General features: G+C 32.8%; 3 protein-coding genes across 4 annotated transcripts; all 3 read left to right on the top strand.

Annotated features, from left to right (window-relative positions):
• The first annotated feature begins 1493 nt into the window (after positions 1-1493).
• On the top strand, positions 1494-2414 carry LOC108915125 (prostatic spermine-binding protein-like). Its single transcript, XM_023456384.1, has 3 exons — positions 1494-1704; positions 1813-2064; positions 2218-2414. Exons 1-3 carry the CDS (start codon positions 1494-1496, stop codon positions 2412-2414), a joined length of 660 nt encoding a protein of 219 aa, XP_023312152.1.
• Positions 2415-3394: 980 nt separating this feature from the next.
• LOC108915124 (prostatic spermine-binding protein-like) lies at positions 3395-4315 on the top strand. The gene is made up of 3 exons (XM_023456383.1): positions 3395-3605; positions 3714-3965; positions 4119-4315. The coding sequence occupies exons 1-3, from the start codon at positions 3395-3397 to the stop codon at positions 4313-4315; spliced, it is 660 nt and encodes a 219-aa protein (XP_023312151.1).
• Positions 4316-14285: 9970 nt separating this feature from the next.
• On the top strand, positions 14286-15921 carry LOC111692391. 2 transcript variants are annotated; one of them, XM_023456381.1, is made up of 2 exons: positions 14286-14736; positions 14796-15921. In XM_023456381.1, the coding sequence occupies exon 2, from the start codon at positions 14980-14982 to the stop codon at positions 15631-15633; it is 654 nt and encodes a 217-aa protein (XP_023312149.1). In that variant the 5' UTR covers positions 14286-14736; positions 14796-14979; the 3' UTR covers positions 15634-15921. Both variants share the same exon structure in this region, with proteins under 2 accessions (XP_023312149.1, XP_023312150.1).
• The last annotated feature ends 5685 nt before the right edge of the window (positions 15922-21606 follow it).

Here is a 21606-nt window from a genome sequence, read left to right as displayed (position 1 = left end):
AATAATTACACATCAACTACATATTTCCATATTATTTTATAAATCAAACACTCCAAAATAGGTCAATTTTGCTGCCAAATATAAATTAAAATTACTGGACAACAGTGACAACTGAGAGCCACAAAATACAAATACAAGAAGTTAGTCACATATCTTTTATCATGATATAAAAGATTTGAGGTTAGCCGGGTAGACTGTAATGCTTACATCGAATCGTGGCAAACCAACTGTAGACCATAGATGTAGTACTATATTAGATCTGCTAAGCAAACATATAGTAGAACAGCCTAGCGCCCTCATTGCTGTCTGGCATGAACTAAAAATGAAACAGGCGGATTTTTTTCTCATTTCACTACCTACTTTCCTACATTATTTATTGAAATCTCTTGATGAAAATTTATATAGTTACTAACCAGACGCTTTCTTTGAAAATCCATATACTGGATGTTCTACATAAAATGACCCAGGTCAGAATTATCGGTCCAGAGGCTTCTGTATATTTCAGAAATTTATTGATGGCAATATTTTTATGACAAATCATATCTTATTAACCAGATGTTTTGTACTGGATGTTTCATAAAGCTGACACAGGTGGACTAGGCTCTCTATTCTTTTTACTTTTTTTACTTTCTCCACTGAAACGTTTTGATGAAAACTGACCATTCGCTTTTTGAAAAATCCATATACTGAATGTTGTATAAAATTGAGGCAGGTCTGATTAACAGGCAAAATTTTCCTTTCTCTTTTAACTTTATTTTTACTTACTAAAGGCTTTTAATGTAAAATTGTATAATTACTAACCAGATACCTTTTTAGAAGTTTATACTGGATGTTGATCCACTTCAAAATTATGAGAAAGTGAAACTTATTTTTTCCCATTTCTGCCTTACCTACGTACTGAAATCTTTGAATGAAAAATTGTCTATTTATAACAAGATACTTCAGAATTAGGAGAGTGAAACTTAACTTATTTTTCCCCATTTCTGACTTACCTACGTACTGAAGTCTTTCGATGAAAAATTTTATATTTACTAACTAGATACCCTTTTGGAAGTTTATACTGGATGTACAAAATGATCTACATCAGAATTGAAACCAAAACAAAAAGGCGGCAGACCAGATTTTTTTTACCTTTTTTATCTTTTTCTACTTTCTTTAGTAAAGTTCATTGAATTTTGCATTTACCAACAAAATGCTTTTTTGATCATTGTTATACCGAATGTTCCAACAAAATTGATCCAGGTCAGAGTTGCAAGTGTTCAAATGTATTCATATTCTTTTTATTTCATTCTACTTTATTTTTTGAGGTAACAATTTTATAATATGTTTTTTTAAGCTTTACAATATACTGTATGTTCTATAAAATTGATCCAGGACAGACCCCGTGGATTATTCCTTATCATATTCATTTTTTCTACTTTATTTAGTGAAGCCTATTCATGAAAAATTTTTTATTTAGTAACCAGATGCTATTTTAAAACTTGCTACACAGAATGTTTCACAAAATCGACCCACATTTGAATGGTGATAATAATGTAGATGGTGGTGATGTACATGATGTAAATAATGGCAATGTAGATGATGGTGATGTAGATGATGATGATGTACATGATGGTGATATAGATGTTGCTGTAGTAGATGACGGTAATGTAGATAATGGCGATGTAAATGATGGTCAGGTAGATGACGGTGATGTAGATTATGGTGATGTGGACGGTGGCGATGTAGATGATGGTGATGTATATGGTTGTGATGAATATGATGCCGATGTAGGTGATGGTGATGTAGATGACGGTGATGTAGATGATGTAGATGCTGGCGATGTAGATGATGGTTATGTAGACCATGGCGATGTAGATGTAGATGATGTAGTTGATGTTGCTGTAGATGGTGGCGATGTAGATAATGGCGATGTAGATGATGGTGATGTAGATTATGGTGATGTAGATTATGGTGGTATAAATGATGGTGGTGTAGATGTAGATGATGTAGATGATGGCGATATAGATGTAGATGAGGGTGATGTAGATGATGGCGATGTGGATGATAGTAATGTAGATGATGGTGATGTAGATGATGGTGCTGTAGATGATGGTGACGTAGATGATGTAGATGATGGTGCTGTAAATTATGGTGATGTAGATGATGACGCTGTAGATGATGGCGATGTAGATGATGGTGGTGTAGATGATGGCGATGTAGATTATGGTGATGTAGATGATGGTGATGTAGATCATGGCGATATAGATGACAGTGATGTAGATGATGACGATGTAGATGTTGATGATGGAGATGTAGATGATGGTGATGTAGAGAATAGCGATGTAGATTATGGTGGTGTTGATAGCGATGTAGATGATGGCGATGTAGATGATAGTGATGGAGATTATAGTGTTGAATATTATGTTATGTAGATGATGGCGATGTGGATGATAGTGATGTAGATGATGGTGATGTGGATGATGGTGTGATGATTTAAGAAACATACGCGCAAGAGAGCGCTCCGCGAAGCGGGGCTCATGGAGCTCGCAGCGCCGCCCGAGGGCCAAAGGCCCGAGAGAAACGTCAAGTCGGCGAAGCCGACTTGCCTACGTTTCTAGTCAATATATATTAAAATCTGATAGCTCCGGCTGCGTCGCACGATCGCCCCGAAAAAGCGATGATTTGTGTTAGCAAAGGCTTCGCCCCGGGGCCGCCCCGCGTCCCAACATCGTATTTAGAAACCGATCACTCGACGCCTTCACCGTGAATTCTTCGAATTCCCCAGGCTCTGCGAGGGGCGCGGCCTAATTTTTGTGTGAAACGCAATAGTCCGACACGCCCTCCCGCTGAAATCTGACGGTCGCCGATCGCCTCGAATCGCGCGCGGGTACGGCTTTTTTCTTATTTATTTCCCTTATTTTCTACGATATTTTATTTAAAACTGTGCCGAAAATACTCATATTTATCGACCGGGTGCCTTCTTCCAACTTTTTATGTACAACTTTCCGCGAAATCAAACGCGGTATTCGAAATGCGGCCGTAAATACGTTAAAATGCAATGTCTAGGAAGGCCGAAAAATGTGAATTTTGCCGCATAAAATTCCTTCTTTGCGAGCCTCGAAACGGCGTGCGACTTGGCACAGATACTCAGTCGTTCCTCCTTAGTCGTTCGGGGGCATTTTTGTAACGTTTTTTTCGCGTTTTCATATTTAATTTTGCCTNTGAGGTAACAATTTTATAATATGTTTTTTTAAGCTTTACAATATACTGTATGTTCTATAAAATTGATCCAGGACAGACCCCGTGGATTATTCCTTATCATATTCATTTTTTCTACTTTATTTAGTGAAGCCTATTCATGAAAAATTTTTTATTTAGTAACCAGATGCTATTTTAAAACTTGCTACACAGAATGTTTCACAAAATCGACCCACATTTGAATGGTGATAATAATGTAGATGGTGGTGATGTACATGATGTAAATAATGGCAATGTAGATGATGGTGATGTAGATGATGATGATGTACATGATGGTGATATAGATGTTGCTGTAGTAGATGACGGTAATGTAGATAATGGCGATGTAAATGATGGTCAGGTAGATGACGGTGATGTAGATTATGGTGATGTGGACGGTGGCGATGTAGATGATGGTGATGTATATGGTTGTGATGAATATGATGCCGATGTAGGTGATGGTGATGTAGATGACGGTGATGTAGATGATGTAGATGCTGGCGATGTAGATGATGGTTATGTAGACCATGGCGATGTAGATGTAGATGATGTAGTTGATGTTGCTGTAGATGGTGGCGATGTAGATAATGGCGATGTAGATGATGGTGATGTAGATTATGGTGATGTAGATTATGGTGGTATAAATGATGGTGGTGTAGATGTAGATGATGTAGATGATGGCGATATAGATGTAGATGAGGGTGATGTAGATGATGGCGATGTGGATGATAGTAATGTAGATGATGGTGATGTAGATGATGGTGCTGTAGATGATGGTGACGTAGATGATGTAGATGATGGTGCTGTAAATTATGGTGATGTAGATGATGACGCTGTAGATGATGGCGATGTAGATGATGGTGGTGTAGATGATGGCGATGTAGATTATGGTGATGTAGATGATGGTGATGTAGATCATGGCGATATAGATGACAGTGATGTAGATGATGACGATGTAGATGTTGATGATGGAGATGTAGATGATGGTGATGTAGAGAATAGCGATGTAGATTATGGTGGTGTTGATAGCGATGTAGATGATGGCGATGTAGATGATAGTGATGGAGATTATAGTGTTGAATATTATGTTATGTAGATGATGGCGATGTGGATGATAGTGATGTAGATGATGGTGATGTGGATGATGGTGTGATGATTTAAGAAACATACGCGCAAGAGAGCGCTCCGCGAAGCGGGGCTCATGGAGCTCGCAGCGCCGCCCGAGGGCCAAAGGCCCGAGAGAAACGTCAAGTCGGCGAAGCCGACTTGCCTACGTTTCTAGTCAATATATATTAAAATCTGATAGCTCCGGCTGCGTCGCACGATCGCCCCGAAAAAGCGATGATTTGTGTTAGCAAAGGCTTCGCCCCGGGGCCGCCCCGCGTCCCAACATCGTATTTAGAAACCGATCACTCGACGCCTTCACCGTGAATTCTTCGAATTCCCCAGGCTCTGCGAGGGGCGCGGCCTAATTTTTGTGTGAAACGCAATAGTCCGACACGCCCTCCCGCTGAAATCTGACGGTCGCCGATCGCCTCGAATCGCGCGCGGGTACGGCTTTTTTCTTATTTATTTCCCTTATTTTCTACGATATTTTATTTAAAACTGTGCCGAAAATACTCATATTTATCGACCGGGTGCCTTCTTCCAACTTTTTATGTACAACTTTCCGCGAAATCAAACGCGGTATTCGAAATGCGGCCGTAAATACGTTAAAATGCAATGTCTAGGAAGGCCGAAAAATGTGAATTTTGCCGCATAAAATTCCTTCTTTGCGAGCCTCGAAACGGCGTGCGACTTGGCACAGATACTCAGTCGTTCCTCCTTAGTCGTTCGGGGGCATTTTTGTAACGTTTTTTTCGCGTTTTCATATTTAATTTTGCCTTTTTTTTGGGGTTTGCTCGACGACAGACGACCATTTCGCAAGCCGTAAAATTGAAGCTTTAAGACACGCCCATCGGGAAAAAATTGGAACGTCGTTAGAATTGTCAAATTCATTATGTCAAAATAATTTCACGCCAAACGTCAAAGCCGTTTGTAGGGCAGCGGTGCGTCGTTACTTTACCTTCCCAGGACTTTCTTAAACGTTAATGCGTAGCTACACCCCGATATGTATACGTATTACATTGTTGTCACGATATTATTTACATTTTTTTATAACTACCGCTCTACATAAGCTTGACATGCTAGCTGTCCCCGCATTGATTTAAGTACCCCTAAAATTACATGTTTCAATTTCAAGGCAAACGGTAAACCCTTTACAAAACCTTGCATGTTTAATATTACATTACATTATGCATTTATATTACTCTACTATTGGCATTAGTTGTGATACGTCAAAAAGAACTGGCGCTAAAGTCTAAAGACTTCCGTGCGCGAAATATATTATTTTACTTTTACATTCACGCCATTTCGAGGTACATATCTTTTAATTACCAGTACAAAGTTGCACCACACACGTACAATAAATTCCCTCGATTTAAAAAAGCAAAGTCTGAAAACTTCATCATTTTTTTTTTCAATTTTAGAGGTACCTATTCTGACTTACTTCTTATTAACGAACATTTAAATTATTGCATTCATTTAGTACTATTCGTATACATAAAATTATTCCACTAATGTCAAAATGAAAAGAGTTTGCCGTTTGAATTTTTTCCATCAAATCATATTCATTGCATTTTTAACGACTAGAGCAGTAGATTAGGTTTGCTTCCCGCTTTCCGGTCGACTTGGGTCTCACATCGTCATATTTCTTAATTTTTAACTTCTAACCTAACATAATATGAATACGTGCAGCTAAACAAGTTACAGTTACAGTTTTTCGTTACAAATACGGTCTATGCCACCAGTGTAAAGAAGAAATACCCCCAGTGCAGATATGAATGCGAGTGCAGTGAAATTTCTAACCTAAAATATCAGCGGGTACAAGTAAACAAGTACAAGTTTTTCGTTATAAATACGCTACAGATGAGTGTATCTGAGGCCATAGTCTGGAATTTTTGTGATTCAGGCCCAGTAAAATGCCACCCCACCAGTTAAAATACGGGTGAACTTCGCGAGTGCTTGAAAAAAAGTTATTTAATTGTATTAGATATCAGTAACTTCAATAATTAAAAATGTAAGTAAGTCAGTCTTCTTTCAATAAAGATTATATTGACAATAATCTATTCTTTAACTTTCATTAGTACTTAGGTACCAAGAACTTCTTTTATTTTGTAAGTGATGTTTTCAGTAATATATATTTGGGGAAAACAATATGTACCGAATAGTAAAAGTTCCAATATATTTCTTAAACATTTTAAATATTACCCACACAACGATTTCTTTTATCTTCAACACTATAAACAATGTATAGGGTGTTTTAGTTTTAATAAAAAAATACTACTAAAAAACATGATATGACATGCAAGGTGTTATTTTATTTAGGTTCCCATATTCTTGGCCATCCCAATATTTAATACTTACAGGCGGCTTATTTAACTTATTTTTTCTAAAATATTGTCCACAGAATTGTTTCTTTTAACCCTGGGATAGATGTATTCCCACTGCATGTTTATGAAAAAAAAATTAGTTCTATAATCTCAATCACTCCCTAAAATATAACAACAGAATTTTGAAGCAACATGTTTCAAGATATTGCAGACATAAAATATCATGGATAAAAAAAAAATTTAAATATATTTTTTTGTATTACGTACATTTTGCAAATTTTTGACAATATTTTTTTACATTTTTCAGATAAGTACTTAAATCCAGTTATAAACATACATTTTTCTAATAATATTTTAAATAACATCTAAAGTAAATTAAAGTAAAGCCTAGGTACTAATATGGTTACTGAATTATTTTTAAAAATAAAATATTGTTTTCTACCATTACACATTCATTTTATTTTCTGTTAATAAGAAATTTATTGAAAATAAAATATTGTTTTCTACCATTACGCATTCATTTTATTTTCTGTTAATAAGAAATTTATTAGGTTAAGGCAAGTGTATTGAATCTTACTTTCTCTAGAATGCACAAGGGACAAGGGACCCTATGAACTAGACACACGCTGGAATTAATACTATTCGTATGTTTAGAAAGAGAGAGAGAGAAGGGGTTTTCGATCTTTTTCGCACTCATTGCCATTATGGAAGGTGGAAGGTAGGAGCGACATACTTCTAAAATTTTAGACCGATCGAAATAGCTCATTTATAGGGAATAAAAAGAAAATGTTACCTGGAGTTTTATAAGTGGAAATGGCAAAGCAAATAAATGAAAAAAGAATAAATGCGTGAGCAGGGGAGGCGGAGGGTTGATTTGGGGGGTTCACAAGTTGTAAAAAATTGTATCATTGGAATTTCTGGCTAAAGTTGACGTCAAGCAAAAAAGTATCTAATAGAAAAGTTGTAGATCATGCAAAAATCTACAACTTTTGTAGAGGTCACTTTTTAGGGTAACCTTAAAATTTCCGAGAAAATTGTGAAAAACGGTTTTTTTTTATTTTTCGTTTTTTATTTCTCATTTCCGCAAAAATAATGTAATTTTGACGAAACTTGGTGAAAGTATACCTTTCTGCGTCTTAAATAAGCACAAATTTTTTTAGATAAAAAATTCAAGGAGTTTCCGAGATATTCATTTTTTCCGGTCTGAAACAGTTTTTTTTTCAAAGAAAAATTCTACTTAGAAAAATCATCGTATAGAGTTCTGCCGGTGATCATTTTTTTCGTTTTGACATACACTTTTTGGTGAAATAAAAAAATCTGTAGTCACAGTTCAAAAACAAGCTCAAAATTGCAAAAAAAAATAAAAATGACGCAACAATGAATTTTTCAGTAATTGTTGATAATTTGTTTAAATTTCAAAAAAATTCAAAAACTGATTACACCATTCAATTATACGGAAGAAAAATACAAAAAAAACTGGCTCACCGTTTGACCCAAAACTTTATTTTTGTATAGTGTTGCGATAAACATCTAAGTCGAATAGTGAATAAATAAAATAAATAATATTTTTTTCCCGTAGGATCGATTATTTTTTTTTAATTTTGATGTATTTATAGATATACAGTGTGTCCAAGATAAGGATGGGATAGCATTAGGATCTAGGAAACAGTAAGAGATACGGAGTGGCTCAAATTATAAAAAAGTTGTGTGTTTTTTACACCTAATAATATGCCGTTTAGAAAGTTTTAAAATTCCGGGTAGTTCCGGAGATATCCGGAAAAACCCGAAATTTCGTAAAATCGTTTTAATTTTTTTTTTGGCTTTATTTGAAAACGAATTTTAAAATAAATTGCATATTGCCACTTTCTCCGCTATATCCAATGGCGTCAACATTTTTGCAATCCGACGTTGCGTCTTCAAGGGGTCATCATCAGGTTAATTTTTTTAAATACGTCGCTGTTATTTTTATGACAAAATCTAAAGTCATTTTAAAGGTTATCTTAAAAAGTGACCTCTACAAAAGTTGTACATTTTTGCATGATCTACAACTTTTGTATTGGATAATTTTTTGTTTGATGTCAACTTTCGCCAGAAATCCCAATGATACAATTTTTCACAACTTTTAAACCCCCCAAATCTACCATCCGTCACCCCTGCTCACGCATTTATTTTTTTTAGGTTTATTATAAGCCCCTTTAGCATTTCCTCTTATAAAAGTCCAGATAACATTTTTTTTTCTCCAAGTGTATTTTGGGTGGACTACTTTTTTAAAATTCCTAATAATTTATTTTTGTTATCAAATTAATCAGATATTTCAACATAGAAAAAATTCCGTTGAAACTCGAACGGTCGAAAATTTATTGATTCCAATATTTCTTATGAAAAATTTTGTCCTACTAACCGCTTTTTGTAACTTTTATGTACTGAATGTTTCATAAAACTGACGCAGGTAGGCTGGGCTTTTCTTTATTCTTTTCACTTCTTTCAACTTAGTCAATCAAATCTTTTGATGAAAAGTTATATATTTAGTAACCAGTCATTTTTTTGAAAGTTAACCCATGTCTGCATTATAGGCAAATTAAACTTTTCATTCCTGTTTTAACTTTTCCTATTTTACTTACAGAAATATTTTAAGGGAAAACTGTACTTATATTTATTAACCAGATGTCATTTTAAAACTTTATACTATTGTTCCAAAAATAAGCATATTCTTTTCACATTTTCAAACTTAAGGTATGAAGCTATTTAATGATTTTTTTTTAAAAATTTTATTTACCTAACACCTGCCTTTTGAAAGTTTGCATACTGTATGTTACGTAAAACCAACCCAGGTTAGAATGGAAGGAAACTAGATATTTCTTTATGTTTTTTACTTTTTTCTACTTTCTTTGTTAAAGTCCATTGATGGAAAATGTTGTATTTATTAATAAGATACAATTTTTGAACATTTTTATACTGGATGTTCCAACAATGTTGATCCTGTTCAGACATTCATATTTTTCTGTATTTTATTCTACTTTATTTATTGAGAACTTTTGAGGAAAAGTTTTATATGTTTTTTTAAACTTCACGATATACTAAACGTTCTATAAAATTGACCCAACATAGTCACGGAGGATGGAATATTCCTTATCATTTTTACTTTACAAGTATTTATTGAAGTCAATTTTAGTTCTTAAAATCTTTTGAAAAAAAAAACTACATTTACTAACCAGATGCCTTTTTGAAACTCTATATATATAAGGTATTCCATAAAATTAATGCGGAACAGAATCGAGTCCAGATATGACTTTATTTTCCTATTTTTTTCAACTTATTAAAGTTTTGTTGAAAAATTTCATATTTACTAAACAAAAGGTTTTCTGAAAATTTATGTACAAAGTATTCTATAAAATTGATAGAGATCTGGATCAGATTTTTCCTTACATTTTTTACTTTTTTTGTTTTACTTACATATTGACTCTTTTCGTCATGTTTTATGCTTACTAACTAACCAACAAAATTGACCTAGGTAGAATAGGGGTATTTTAGATAGACTTTTCCGCGATTTTGTAAATAAATTTTCGTTTCTCAACGGCTTCTCCGCCAAAACGGCCATTTTTGAGTGTTATCAAACATTTATATACAGATTCAACCAGCTCTGAACGCAAATCTACGGAAATTTTAAAATCACAAAGAATGTCGGATTAAATCATCAAAATAAATTTCACGATATTTGACGTTCCTAATTGAGGTTAGTAAATCACAAGGAACCATAGATCGATGGAAGGAAAATAGTAATTGATATTTGACGTATTCCGTAAGTAACTTAGGTTAGGAAATCAGACGGCACCATAGAACTTTTAAACTACTGGATTCGCCCAAATGTCATTTTGCCAATATAAACGGCCATGGGGACTATACAAGGAGTCCGAACTCCATGTAAACAAAAATCTTACAAAAATAAGAGGGCGCTAGTGTTCCATATGTCCCATATGTAGAGAGGGGAGATAAAAAGCGGCAGTTTGAATTATAAATCAATCATGTCATTTTTGTGGTGTAAAAAATTTCAAAATAAATAATGTAAGCTACTTTGAATTATATAAATCATGAAAATATGTCATTCCGGACTGTAATTAAACTAAATAGATAATAAAAAATATTAGCTTTATGAGAAGAATTTGGTGTTTGTAGAAACTAGTTCTCAAGGAATTTATGACGTGCCCTGTCAATATTAACCTATAAGTAAGGTTTATATTTTTGATCACAATTTTAGTTTAATGTAAGTAAAAAATAGTCACATTTTATATAGGAAGTTCCCTTCAAAAAAATAGTAATTCTTGTATTATTAATAATATGGAATTTTTACTTGTGGTAATAAAAAATAGAATATAAAAAAATCGGTGTTTTAAATAAACTTTTTAAAATATTAATACAGATGTCCGATTTTGAGTCAAGTGATTCAAATGACTTATTAGACCCATTGTCCAGCTTGAGTGATGTTGAAATAGATTTACTCTAAGAAACAAAAAGAGTAAATTTTAACAAAATATACTCCATTATAAAGGTCACAAAAAATAGGTGATCTAAATATATTATAACTGTTTAAAATCGATTAGTTTTCTGGGTATATATTTTAAAATTGCTGAAAAATTTAATTCTACTTGCATAAAATTGTTGATTTAATTCGAACGTAACATGGTTCCATGACTTATCCCAAGGTAGAGCAAAATTAATAAGGTATTATAAAGAAATATTTTAGCAATGTTCTATATTTGAAAAACAAAATGTTTATCTAACAAAGATTTCAATGTTTTATTAATTGAATAAAAAAATCGAAATTATTTGTGCCTAATTAAAATAAAATAAATATTCATAACAAACAAGTAACAAAGTAAATATATATTACAAATAAAACAACTTAAAAATAAGTAATATGTGTCAGTCTATCTTCTTAAAATTTCATTTTGTTCATGAAGCAAATTGATTTCCATGTTTAAATATTTAGTAAAAGTAGTCAATTACCAATACAGATCGATCAGCATCGATTACTACACGTATCCTCTCTTTAAATTTTATATGATATCTGAATTTCAACCAGTTTTTTACTAATTTTTACTAACAGGAAAGAAACAGCAACTAATTGGAAATGATTTATTCAATTCAGTAATGATAATAAAGATACGAATTTAATGCACGTAATATAAATTACAAGAATATGTAGAAATAAATAAAGTATACTTTGTTGCTATTGTCAATATTATGTGAACATATTCATAGTTGCTTTGTCGAGACCTCATCACACGTCAACAGAACTTTTCTTTTATTAGATTATACGGGATGCTCACTTTCTAGGATAATCTCATCGTAACTTAATTGCTCTTGATTTACTTGCTATTCTTGTTGTTGTTGTTACAACTGTACTGTTGCTGCTGGTGTAGTGGATGCTCTTGCTGTTGATGCTGCTAAACAGCTAAAGAAACAATGCATCATTCAATTATACAATATTTTCACTTCTGAAATCTTTCCATTTAAAAATTTCTCTACCTTATCGAGAATCAAAGAAGCTGCTTCCAACTTCCGAATTATTCGACCTTTTGCCATAATATTAACCCACTATTCGGTCAAGTTGTAATATAGAACTGCTGGACATCATTAGATTGAAAATGCAGATCACAAACGTAGTTTTATTTTAAATCTGTTGACAGTCATTCACTTATTCACATACTATTACCATATTTAAATTATTTTTGAAATTTTTTATTTACCATTATAAAAACAAATTGTAATAATTATTGACATGACTTCCAGTTTTTAGGTTAGTATACCTCCCCGATATATCTACTAAACTCAAAAATTGGTTATTTGCTTACTTCACTCGTATTTATTATGCTACATTCACTTGGGTCACATGGAACACTAGCGCCACCCCAACTTCTGCCATTTCTTGGACAAATTTTGTCAATTTTCCCAGACGACACTAATTGTAACAAGATTTCTCAGTGTACCCAACCTAATACATATCTAGTTTCTTACTAAAGAGAGTTTATTGAAGTGGTTACCATGTCGCGGGAAAATTTATATTTATTTTGTAGTCAGCAGATTATGAAACCGGTGAATACGAATGTTACATTCACATTTGCCTAAACAAATTACTTTTGACTGTTTATGCCAACTGTGCGATAACTTGATTGCTTATTAAGTGATTTATTATTTTGTGGTTTCAAAAGATTTGAAACTGCTCGTAGGAGCAATTACATTATTTATTTTTATTTATTTATTTTACATATATTTCATCTAGTTATAATGGATCATAATTATGCGAAGGATATTTCTGTGAAAACTGCTGAGAGAGATCTTACATGCACATATTGTGAAAAATCGTTTACAAGTATATCAAACAAAAATACTCATATCCGAAAGATACATCACCAGGAAGAAGTAGAACATAAAAATAAAAGTAGAATTTTGTGTCCTGTTTGTCCCGAAGAATTGTGTCTTTTACGAACTTATGAACAACTATATAAACATATTGAAGAAATACATGAGGTAAGTATCAATGAAATAGTTTATAGTTTTTCTAGCAAAAGTGAATATGAAGACTGGAAGAAATTGGAAAAATTAGAAGTGTCTTACGCGTTATGTAGAAAAATTAAAAAATCTCATTGTTCTGAAATACATTATGCATGTAACAGGAGTAATACAAGGGGTAAATTTTTTATTAGTTAACTGTTAATATATAATATGTTTCACAAAATTAAATATAATTGTAGGATATCAAAGTAACTGTAAGAAAAGAACAGAAAAATCTGGTGGAACTATAAAAATAAATGGCTTTTGTCCTTCTAGACTTATTATTAAGAATTATGTAAATAGTAAGTAAGTAAGTAAGTAAGTTTATTCAGGTGCAAGTAACAAATAAAATATAAATACAGGAATAAATTTCGATTATAAAACAAAGTAATTAAACATAAGTAGCATGAATCGCACCTAAGTGAAACTTGTGTTGTGCGAGTCTAATAAAACAGACATTGGTAACGTTAAAGATGTCAATTTACCTAGGTCAAACAATTGTATGGTATCAAAAAACCCATTTAGGTCATAACGTAAATGAATTAAGAAGTCAACATTTATCAAATACGGAAAAAACTGATATTGTGGAGAAATTACGACTTGGAATACCAACAGACAGAATTTTGGAAGATGCAAGAAAATTAGAATGCAATAATTTGGGAAGACTTAATTTGCTAAATAAAAATGATAGACATAATATTGATAAGAAGCGACACAAGGATCAGATGGTAGCAGTTGCATTAAAGGTTAATGAATGGAATGCAAATGGACAGAATTATGCTTTTATATTTAAACAAAAATGTAAACTATAGTACTAATATACTTATATAATTTTTCTATTTCTTTAATGCAACATTTGTTTTAATAAGTAGTTTATTCTAGCAAAGCCAAGACGTTAATAATATATATTTCACTACGGTATAATTATATTACTTATATATTATCAGAAACTGCATTTCGTAAATTGATCTTTTTATTATAGGAGAAACACATAAGATACTTAAGAATGAAGATTTCGCATTAGGATTCATGAATGCAACTATGGAAGATAAATTGAAAAAATTTTCTAATATAATATGTATGGATGGAACTCATTGCACAAATAATAAGAAAATGGATCTAACAATAATGTTGATAAAGGATGATAAAAATGCAGGATTCCCGGTGGCTTTTTTTCTGTCAAATAGATTAGATCAACAAATTCAAGAAGTATTTTTAGGGGCTCTAAAAGCAAAACTGAAAGAAGAAATTAGACCTAATTATTTCATGACTGATGACGATGGCAAGTATTATAAGGCATGGGTAAAAATAATGAATAATCAACCAAGAAACTTTTGTGTACGTGGCATATAATGAAGAATTGGAATATACAGGGAAGAGCAAAAATTAAAGATTTGGACATGAAGAAAATGAAAGTAGAAATTAAGAAAATTTTGAATGAGACCGATGAGGAAAAATTTTTATATTTGGTGGATGCATACTGCAACAAATTGGAAACAGCAAATGAAACTGCTTTCTTAAATTATCTCAAAAAGTAATTATGTCTATACAATACAATATTTTTTATTAAGCTATATTTGTTGTTATTTGTAGGAATTATTTTCAGTCAAATAGAACGCAAATGTGGGCACATTGTTATAGGAAGAATGCAGGAGTAAACACAAATATGTCAGTGGAAAGTTTGAACAATTTTCTGAAGAACAACCAATTGAAGAGGAGGGCTAATGTTACTGTGGAAAAACTTTTAGATACAATTGATTAACTAGTAGATATAAAAATGTGGCAGCGTATTTTGAACATGGAAAGACCCAATGCAAACAATTATCAAGACAGGATAGTAATAAATGCACATAAGAAAGCAGAATCAGAGAAGAATACGGTGGAGATCATTCAAAAAGAAGAAGGACATTATCAGGTAAAATCTTCAGATGGTAAGTCTTATTATAATATTACTTGTAATCAAATGTGTGGAAGCACATGTAGAACTCTATTTTGCAGAGTATGTAAATTTTGTGTTCATCGTTATCGATGTGAATGTAAGGAGTATGCTGTGAGAAGTACCTTATGTAAACATGTGCATTTGGTATGTATGTATGAGGAGCGAGTGGGTACTAATTATGTTTTAGACGACGATATAACAGCCTTGGAAAAAGAATCTGAAATAAATATATCCCATCAAAGAGAAATTACTCAGTTTATTGAAGAAAAAATAATTGACAGTGTGGACAGCAATGCAGATGAGGAAATGATTAGAAATGCAGAAATTGAAGATTTGGGTAACTTTTTGAAATGTTTAAATAAAGGAGAATATAGTAATATTATGGAAAAAATTAAATTATTGCGTAAAGAAGTGGAAGTGACAAAAAATAATTCCAAAAAACGAAAAATGGAGAAGCAGGCGTATTATCCCTCAAAAAAAAAGCCCATCTAGGGAATTACATTTAATTTGGTCAATTACAAATGTTTTGAGAAAATATGAGATATCAAAGTATATTGAAGGAACAGAGAATGAGTTAATAAACAGAAGGGTTAGTACCTACTTAATTCGACAAAGATATCTCACAAAAATCAATCGTTATTAAGTTTTTAATTTCAGATTATTTTAAACGAACACAGTATTGTTTAAGGATAGCATACCTGTTGTAGTATTTTATAACTTTATTATTAATTAGCTAGGGAACGAAAACTGTGTTTTCTTTTTTCCCCTAAAATTAGGGGTTTTTTCTTTTCCGTTAGATTATTATCCGTTATTTATTTTTTATTGCATATTAAATAATTTTGATTTATATCCATTTAATTATTTATGAATTAAAATGTATGGATTTTTATTAGAAATAAAGATATTTCTTACAAATAAAAATATTTATAATAAAGTAAATTTAGCTTTTTATTTAATAAGTCATTCTTTAATGAATGATTCAATGAATCAGTCAGTAAATACTCAAGACAACCAGAGTTTTTATAAACACCAAATGATAGAAAAACTAAATATTTAATTTAATAAGATGTAGATATAAATTTAATTTTTTAAACGATAATATATCTATTTGTCCTCAAAACAATGTTTTTTATTAAGCCTGTAGACTTTAGTGTCTGTGTATGAAAATTTGATCTATAAAAATAAAAGATTGTGTTCAGAACTTCAATATTTGATGTAACTACTGGAATGGGCAGAAAGCAAAACAAAATGTATTAAATCAATAATAAAATAATATATTAAATATTTACTGATATATAAATATATATAAACTTAAATGTATGAACTTGAAAAATTTAATTATTTGGTTTTAATTATTAATATGCTGAAGAAGTTCGTGTTTGTAAAATTTACTGTAGTAGATCCAGTAACCAATAACGATAATAAAAAGTAAATTAAAATGACCGTTAATAGCACTTTTCACAAAATATTCTTCAGTATTACTTCCATAATCTACTTACAAGTAAACATACAAAAAAAGCAGTTTAAAGTGTTTAAAATAAATGAGGTTATTTGTTATTTGATTATAACATAACCGTACCATGACACGATCCCTGTCAAAATGTTAAATGATACCAACCAACATTGAACAGAAGAAAATTGGGTAAGTTCCCAAATGCTAGTTCGTCTTATATTGGCAACCCTGAGAAATCTTGTTACAATTAATGTCGTCTAATTTTCCCGTATGAGTTCGTGCTCCTTATCTAGTCTCCCTGATAAACGGCAATGGCACAGACGTGTGCGAGAGAGATAGAGCTGGTGCGGGCTAATGCTTCTTTCACAAAACTTCAAGTATCGCGCTAATTAAATTGGATTTCTCTTCTTTTAACAATATGTATTTGTATGACTAATTTTAATTAATGTCAGATTGAAACGTCAAAATAAATTTCACTATATTTAACGTTTCCAATTGAGGTTAGAAAATCACAACGAACCATAGATCAATGGAAGGATCAGACTCGCCATTATTCTATGGCTAGAAATTGGCCTCAATGATTTGGGATCGAGGGGGATTATCCCTCTTTATCCTGCCTCATCTCGTGTAGGCCTGGACAGCCTTCGTAGGTGGGCCCCATCCGTCGTCTACCCCGACCGCAAATGCGGCCGGTGTAGGCGCTTTGTGGGACCTCCTTTTGTCCTGGCTGGGCCCCGCCGGCAAGGGCCCTTTCTTCTGGCGCTCTTCTTGCTTCGCCGGCTCGTCTGTGTAAACCCCGGGGGTAGTGTCATGTTTATGTGTGGTATGGTTGGGTAGGGTAGTGCGGCTATGCAGCCTGGGATGCGCTTTGCTAAGGTGGCCCTTAGGCTAGCGCGGGAGGGGAGGGTTAAGGAGGGTATGGGGGGTGTGTATGTGTGTGTGTGTCGTTGTCTTCGTTTCTTGATCCTGGCTGTCTCTGAAACAGAAAAGGTTAGCGGGCAGGGGGGGGGGTCATTGGGGTGGTCACCCAGGGTCAAAAAGTTGGTGTCTAGGTCTTTTGTGTTTGTCGGTCACGTCGGGTACGTAGTCAACGGCTTGCCTGAGGAGGGGATTGTCATGTCTAGCGGCTACGTCAAATCGTTTCTCCGCGTTTTGTCTTATTGTCTGTGAGGATCAGACTGATTGATATTTAACGTATTTCGTAAGTAATTTAGGTTAGGTAGGAAATCAGACGGGACCATAGAACGTATAAACTACTGGTTTCGCCCAACTTTCATTGTGCCAATATAAACGGCAATGGCACAGACGTGTGCGAGAGAGATAGAGCTGGTGCGGGCCAATGCTTCGTTCACAAAACTTCAATTGTCGCGCGAATTAAATTAGATTTCTCTTCGTATACATATTTGTATGACTAATTTTAATTAATTATTAATGAATAGAAGCGTAAGCACTATTTGTTTATATAGAATTTCTGTTTATTTGGAGGTATTAAAGGGGGAACGTAATACATAACTAGAAATTTAGAATGAAATTCCGTAATTTAATGTTATATATGGATTCATCTTTTTAAACCTTTCTATAACAAAAAAATATATAAATTTTCAAATAGGTACAGGGTGTCTAAAAAATTGCGTAGGAACTCGAACGGTCCAGAGGCTCCTATATTTCAGTTTATTGATTGCAATATTTTTATGAAAAAATTTATATCGTACTAATCACATGCTTTTTGCAAAGGTATGTACCGAATGTTTCATAAAAATGACACAGGTGAACTTTCAGAAATTTATTGATGGCAATATTTTTATGAAAAATCTTATATTGTAGAACTCAGAGGCATTTTGCAAATTTATATACTGAGTGTTTCATAAAAATGACAGGCGGACTATGATTTTTTTCTCATTTCACTACCTATCTAAATTTTCAGATAGATATTTTTACACACGGTGTCTTACTAAAAAAATGTTTTTTGCAATTTATGTATAGGATGTTTCATAAAACTGACCCAAGTGGACCAGATTTCCTCTGATTCATTTTGTTAATTTTTTTAAGAAATCTTTTGAAGAAAAGTTGTATATTTACTGACCAGCCGCTTTTTAGAAAATCCATATAAATGTACTAGGTATTCCGCAAAATCGACCCACATCTGGATTACGGGCAATTGTTTTCCTTTTCACTTTTAACTTTGTCTTTATTTACTAAAGTCTTTTAATGAAAAATTGTGTACTTATTAACCAGTTGTCTTTTTGAATTTTTGTACTGAGTGTTTCACGATACTGATGTAGATTAAAATTGCGAATAGAATGTTTTTCCTTTTCTATATTTTGTACTGAAGCCGGCAATATTTTTAAGAAAAACCTTATACCCTACTAACCAGGTGTTTCTTGCAATTTATGTACAGGATGTTCCATAAAACTGACACAGGTGTACCAGATTTTCCCTTATTCATTTTGTTAATTTTTTCATGGAATCTTTTTAAGAAAAGTTGCATATTTATTGACCAGCCGCATTTTAGAAAATCCATATATGTACTGGGCGTTCCACAAAATTGACCCGCATCTGCTGAATTACGGGCAATTTCTGTTTTTTGCAATTTATATACTGGGTGTTTTATAAAACTGACACAGATGGATTAGGTTTTTCCTTTTTCATTTAACCAGATGCCTTTTTTGGAAGTTTGGAAGAAACTTTTTTTATTCTTTTCTCGATCGGGGTCTACTCTTTTTTGAAAAACGTTTTCTTCAAACTTTTATATACAGGGTGTCTAAAAATCAAAGTACAGGGTGTTTCAAAAAATTTTATATCTACTAACCAGCGAGGAAAGCACCGCGGAGCGGTGCTCGGCCCGAGGGCCGAAGGCCCGAGAGAAAGGTCAAACTCCGCGTCAGCGGAGTTTGCCTGCCTTTCTAGTGTTAATATGAAAATATGAATATATTTTCAATTTCTTTCGTTACAAATAAGTAGAGCTGAAGTTCTCAGCTAATTCATCATAATCATAACTTCGAATTAATCTAAAAATCCTATCTTACTAGTTGTAGACAGAATTACATAATTACATTTTAATGCTATAATGTAACTCGTCACGTTTTCAGTTGTATAAGATGTTTGAGTAATGTGGTAAGAATTAGGTTACTTTATATTCTCGGAGAAAGTTAACGACGAATTTGTCCTATAACTTCGTTTCTTTACGCCTATAAGCTTAGTGCGAAATATTCCATGTAATATGGTAATTATAGTTCTCATAATTTTATTAGTATAATTACATTAGTTTATAGTGCAATACAGAAAGTTTTAATTTTATTTAAATTGTAAATAAGGACTTCGGAAGGGCGCCATATGGTTACAACTAGGTAACCGGTAGCCAACAACATTACCAATATTTGTTGGCAAATAGTCCAAATAAACATGAATTTGGGTTTTAAGTTTTACTGTTGGTACAAAATTATTACCTCGATTGTTACCAAAAATCTACAGCTACATAAGAAATGTTTCAGTAAAAAAATGAGATCAGATGTTCTATAACTGTCCTACCTATGGTTCACACTGAGACTATTCAGTATATTCTCACATATTAATATTTAAAAGATATGTTAATAGAAGTTAACGCTATTATTCAAAAATTTTGTCTATTATTTACAAAATTCAATTTTGTTCAATAAATGTTTAGAACGCTATTAAATGGCAATAGTAGTTATTGAGATGCAATCTTAATATCCCACGATGATATACGGGGTGTCACAAATTAGTAAGTCAAGTCAGTGTTAACCACATATTCTTTGGACTAAAATAATGTGACTTTTCTTATGTCACTTTTCATTTCGGAGCCCCATTTTCAAAATACAGGATGTCAAAATTAAAATTTACGAAATGATTTTTATTGATAACCCCAGTGGTTGTAGATATATATATATATACAATTTTTTGATCTTAAGTCGGTACACTTTTTGTGTAATTTTGGTTTAAAATATCAAAGCGCGAACGGAGGGTCGGGGGGATTGCAGTGCCCATGGACCACCTATTGTTTTTTGAGTATGCTTTCCGAATATTTTTATTAGATAAAGCGGCGTTTTATTATGTTTTTTTCATTCTTGTAAGATTTTTAATTGGGGCCTCATTTACTAGATATTGTAACATTTTTGTATACGCGACATCGATTTAGTCGAAGGTGGGAAAAGATCAACTTTCAGGGGCCGTGGGTCCAAAACAAAGGACTTTCAGACTTTGTGCCCATTGAGACTTTTTATTCACGCGATCAGAACTATCACATACCAAAGTTTTAACATTTTTTTTCGAAAGTCACTTTCCATGAGGAATCTCAATATAATGAATTATAAATATTTCTATTTCAAAAATTTTATGTACTGAAGCCAACACACTGTATGAACTATCTATGGGAATGACATTTTGGTCTTAGCACATACGTAATATTTGAATATTACTTATTGCTTATTTGAATAAGCTACCTGCTTCTTTTCTTAAAAAGTGTTTTTCTAAGTACAGTGGGCTATGAAACTGGCGTAGAAGCAAACATTAATTATACTAAGTAAGTCCCATAGAGTACCTACTCTCCATATTGAAAAAAAGAAATTAAAAACCGAACGATGTGCCTGCAGTACGAGAATGGTGCTGCCCAAAGCGAAATACATTGTATATTCCGATTCATTTTCCTAAAAATTTGAACTAAGCATTTTAGCATCTACGTACCTACATACATATTTTCTGGCTTTAAATAGAGTCGGCTTTTTAATCGAACGATGTTCAGAAAAGGTCGATCAATCAGGCCAGTAAAGCATGGCATTGTAACTATTGTGCACTAGATTTAGGGAGGGTAAAATGAAACCAAACCAAGCGTGGGGTAGTGCAGCAAGTGTGATATATCTTCTACAGGTTGCACATCTGTCTGATGGTGACGCTCTGGGGGGTGCCCGTCAAGTACAGTCATAGTTAAAAGCTTTCACGACGAGACGTATACTTTGAACTTGATGCCTTGAAAACATTGAATTCGTGTTATTAGT

This window comes from Anoplophora glabripennis, unplaced genomic scaffold (genome assembly GCF_000390285.2).
Source record: "Anoplophora glabripennis isolate ALB-LARVAE unplaced genomic scaffold, Agla_2.0 scaffold1444, whole genome shotgun sequence".
Lineage (NCBI taxonomy): Eukaryota > Metazoa > Arthropoda > Insecta > Coleoptera > Cerambycidae > Anoplophora > Anoplophora glabripennis.
Note: the sequence above shows the minus strand (reverse complement) of the source record. Positions and strands in the feature narration are given on the sequence as shown.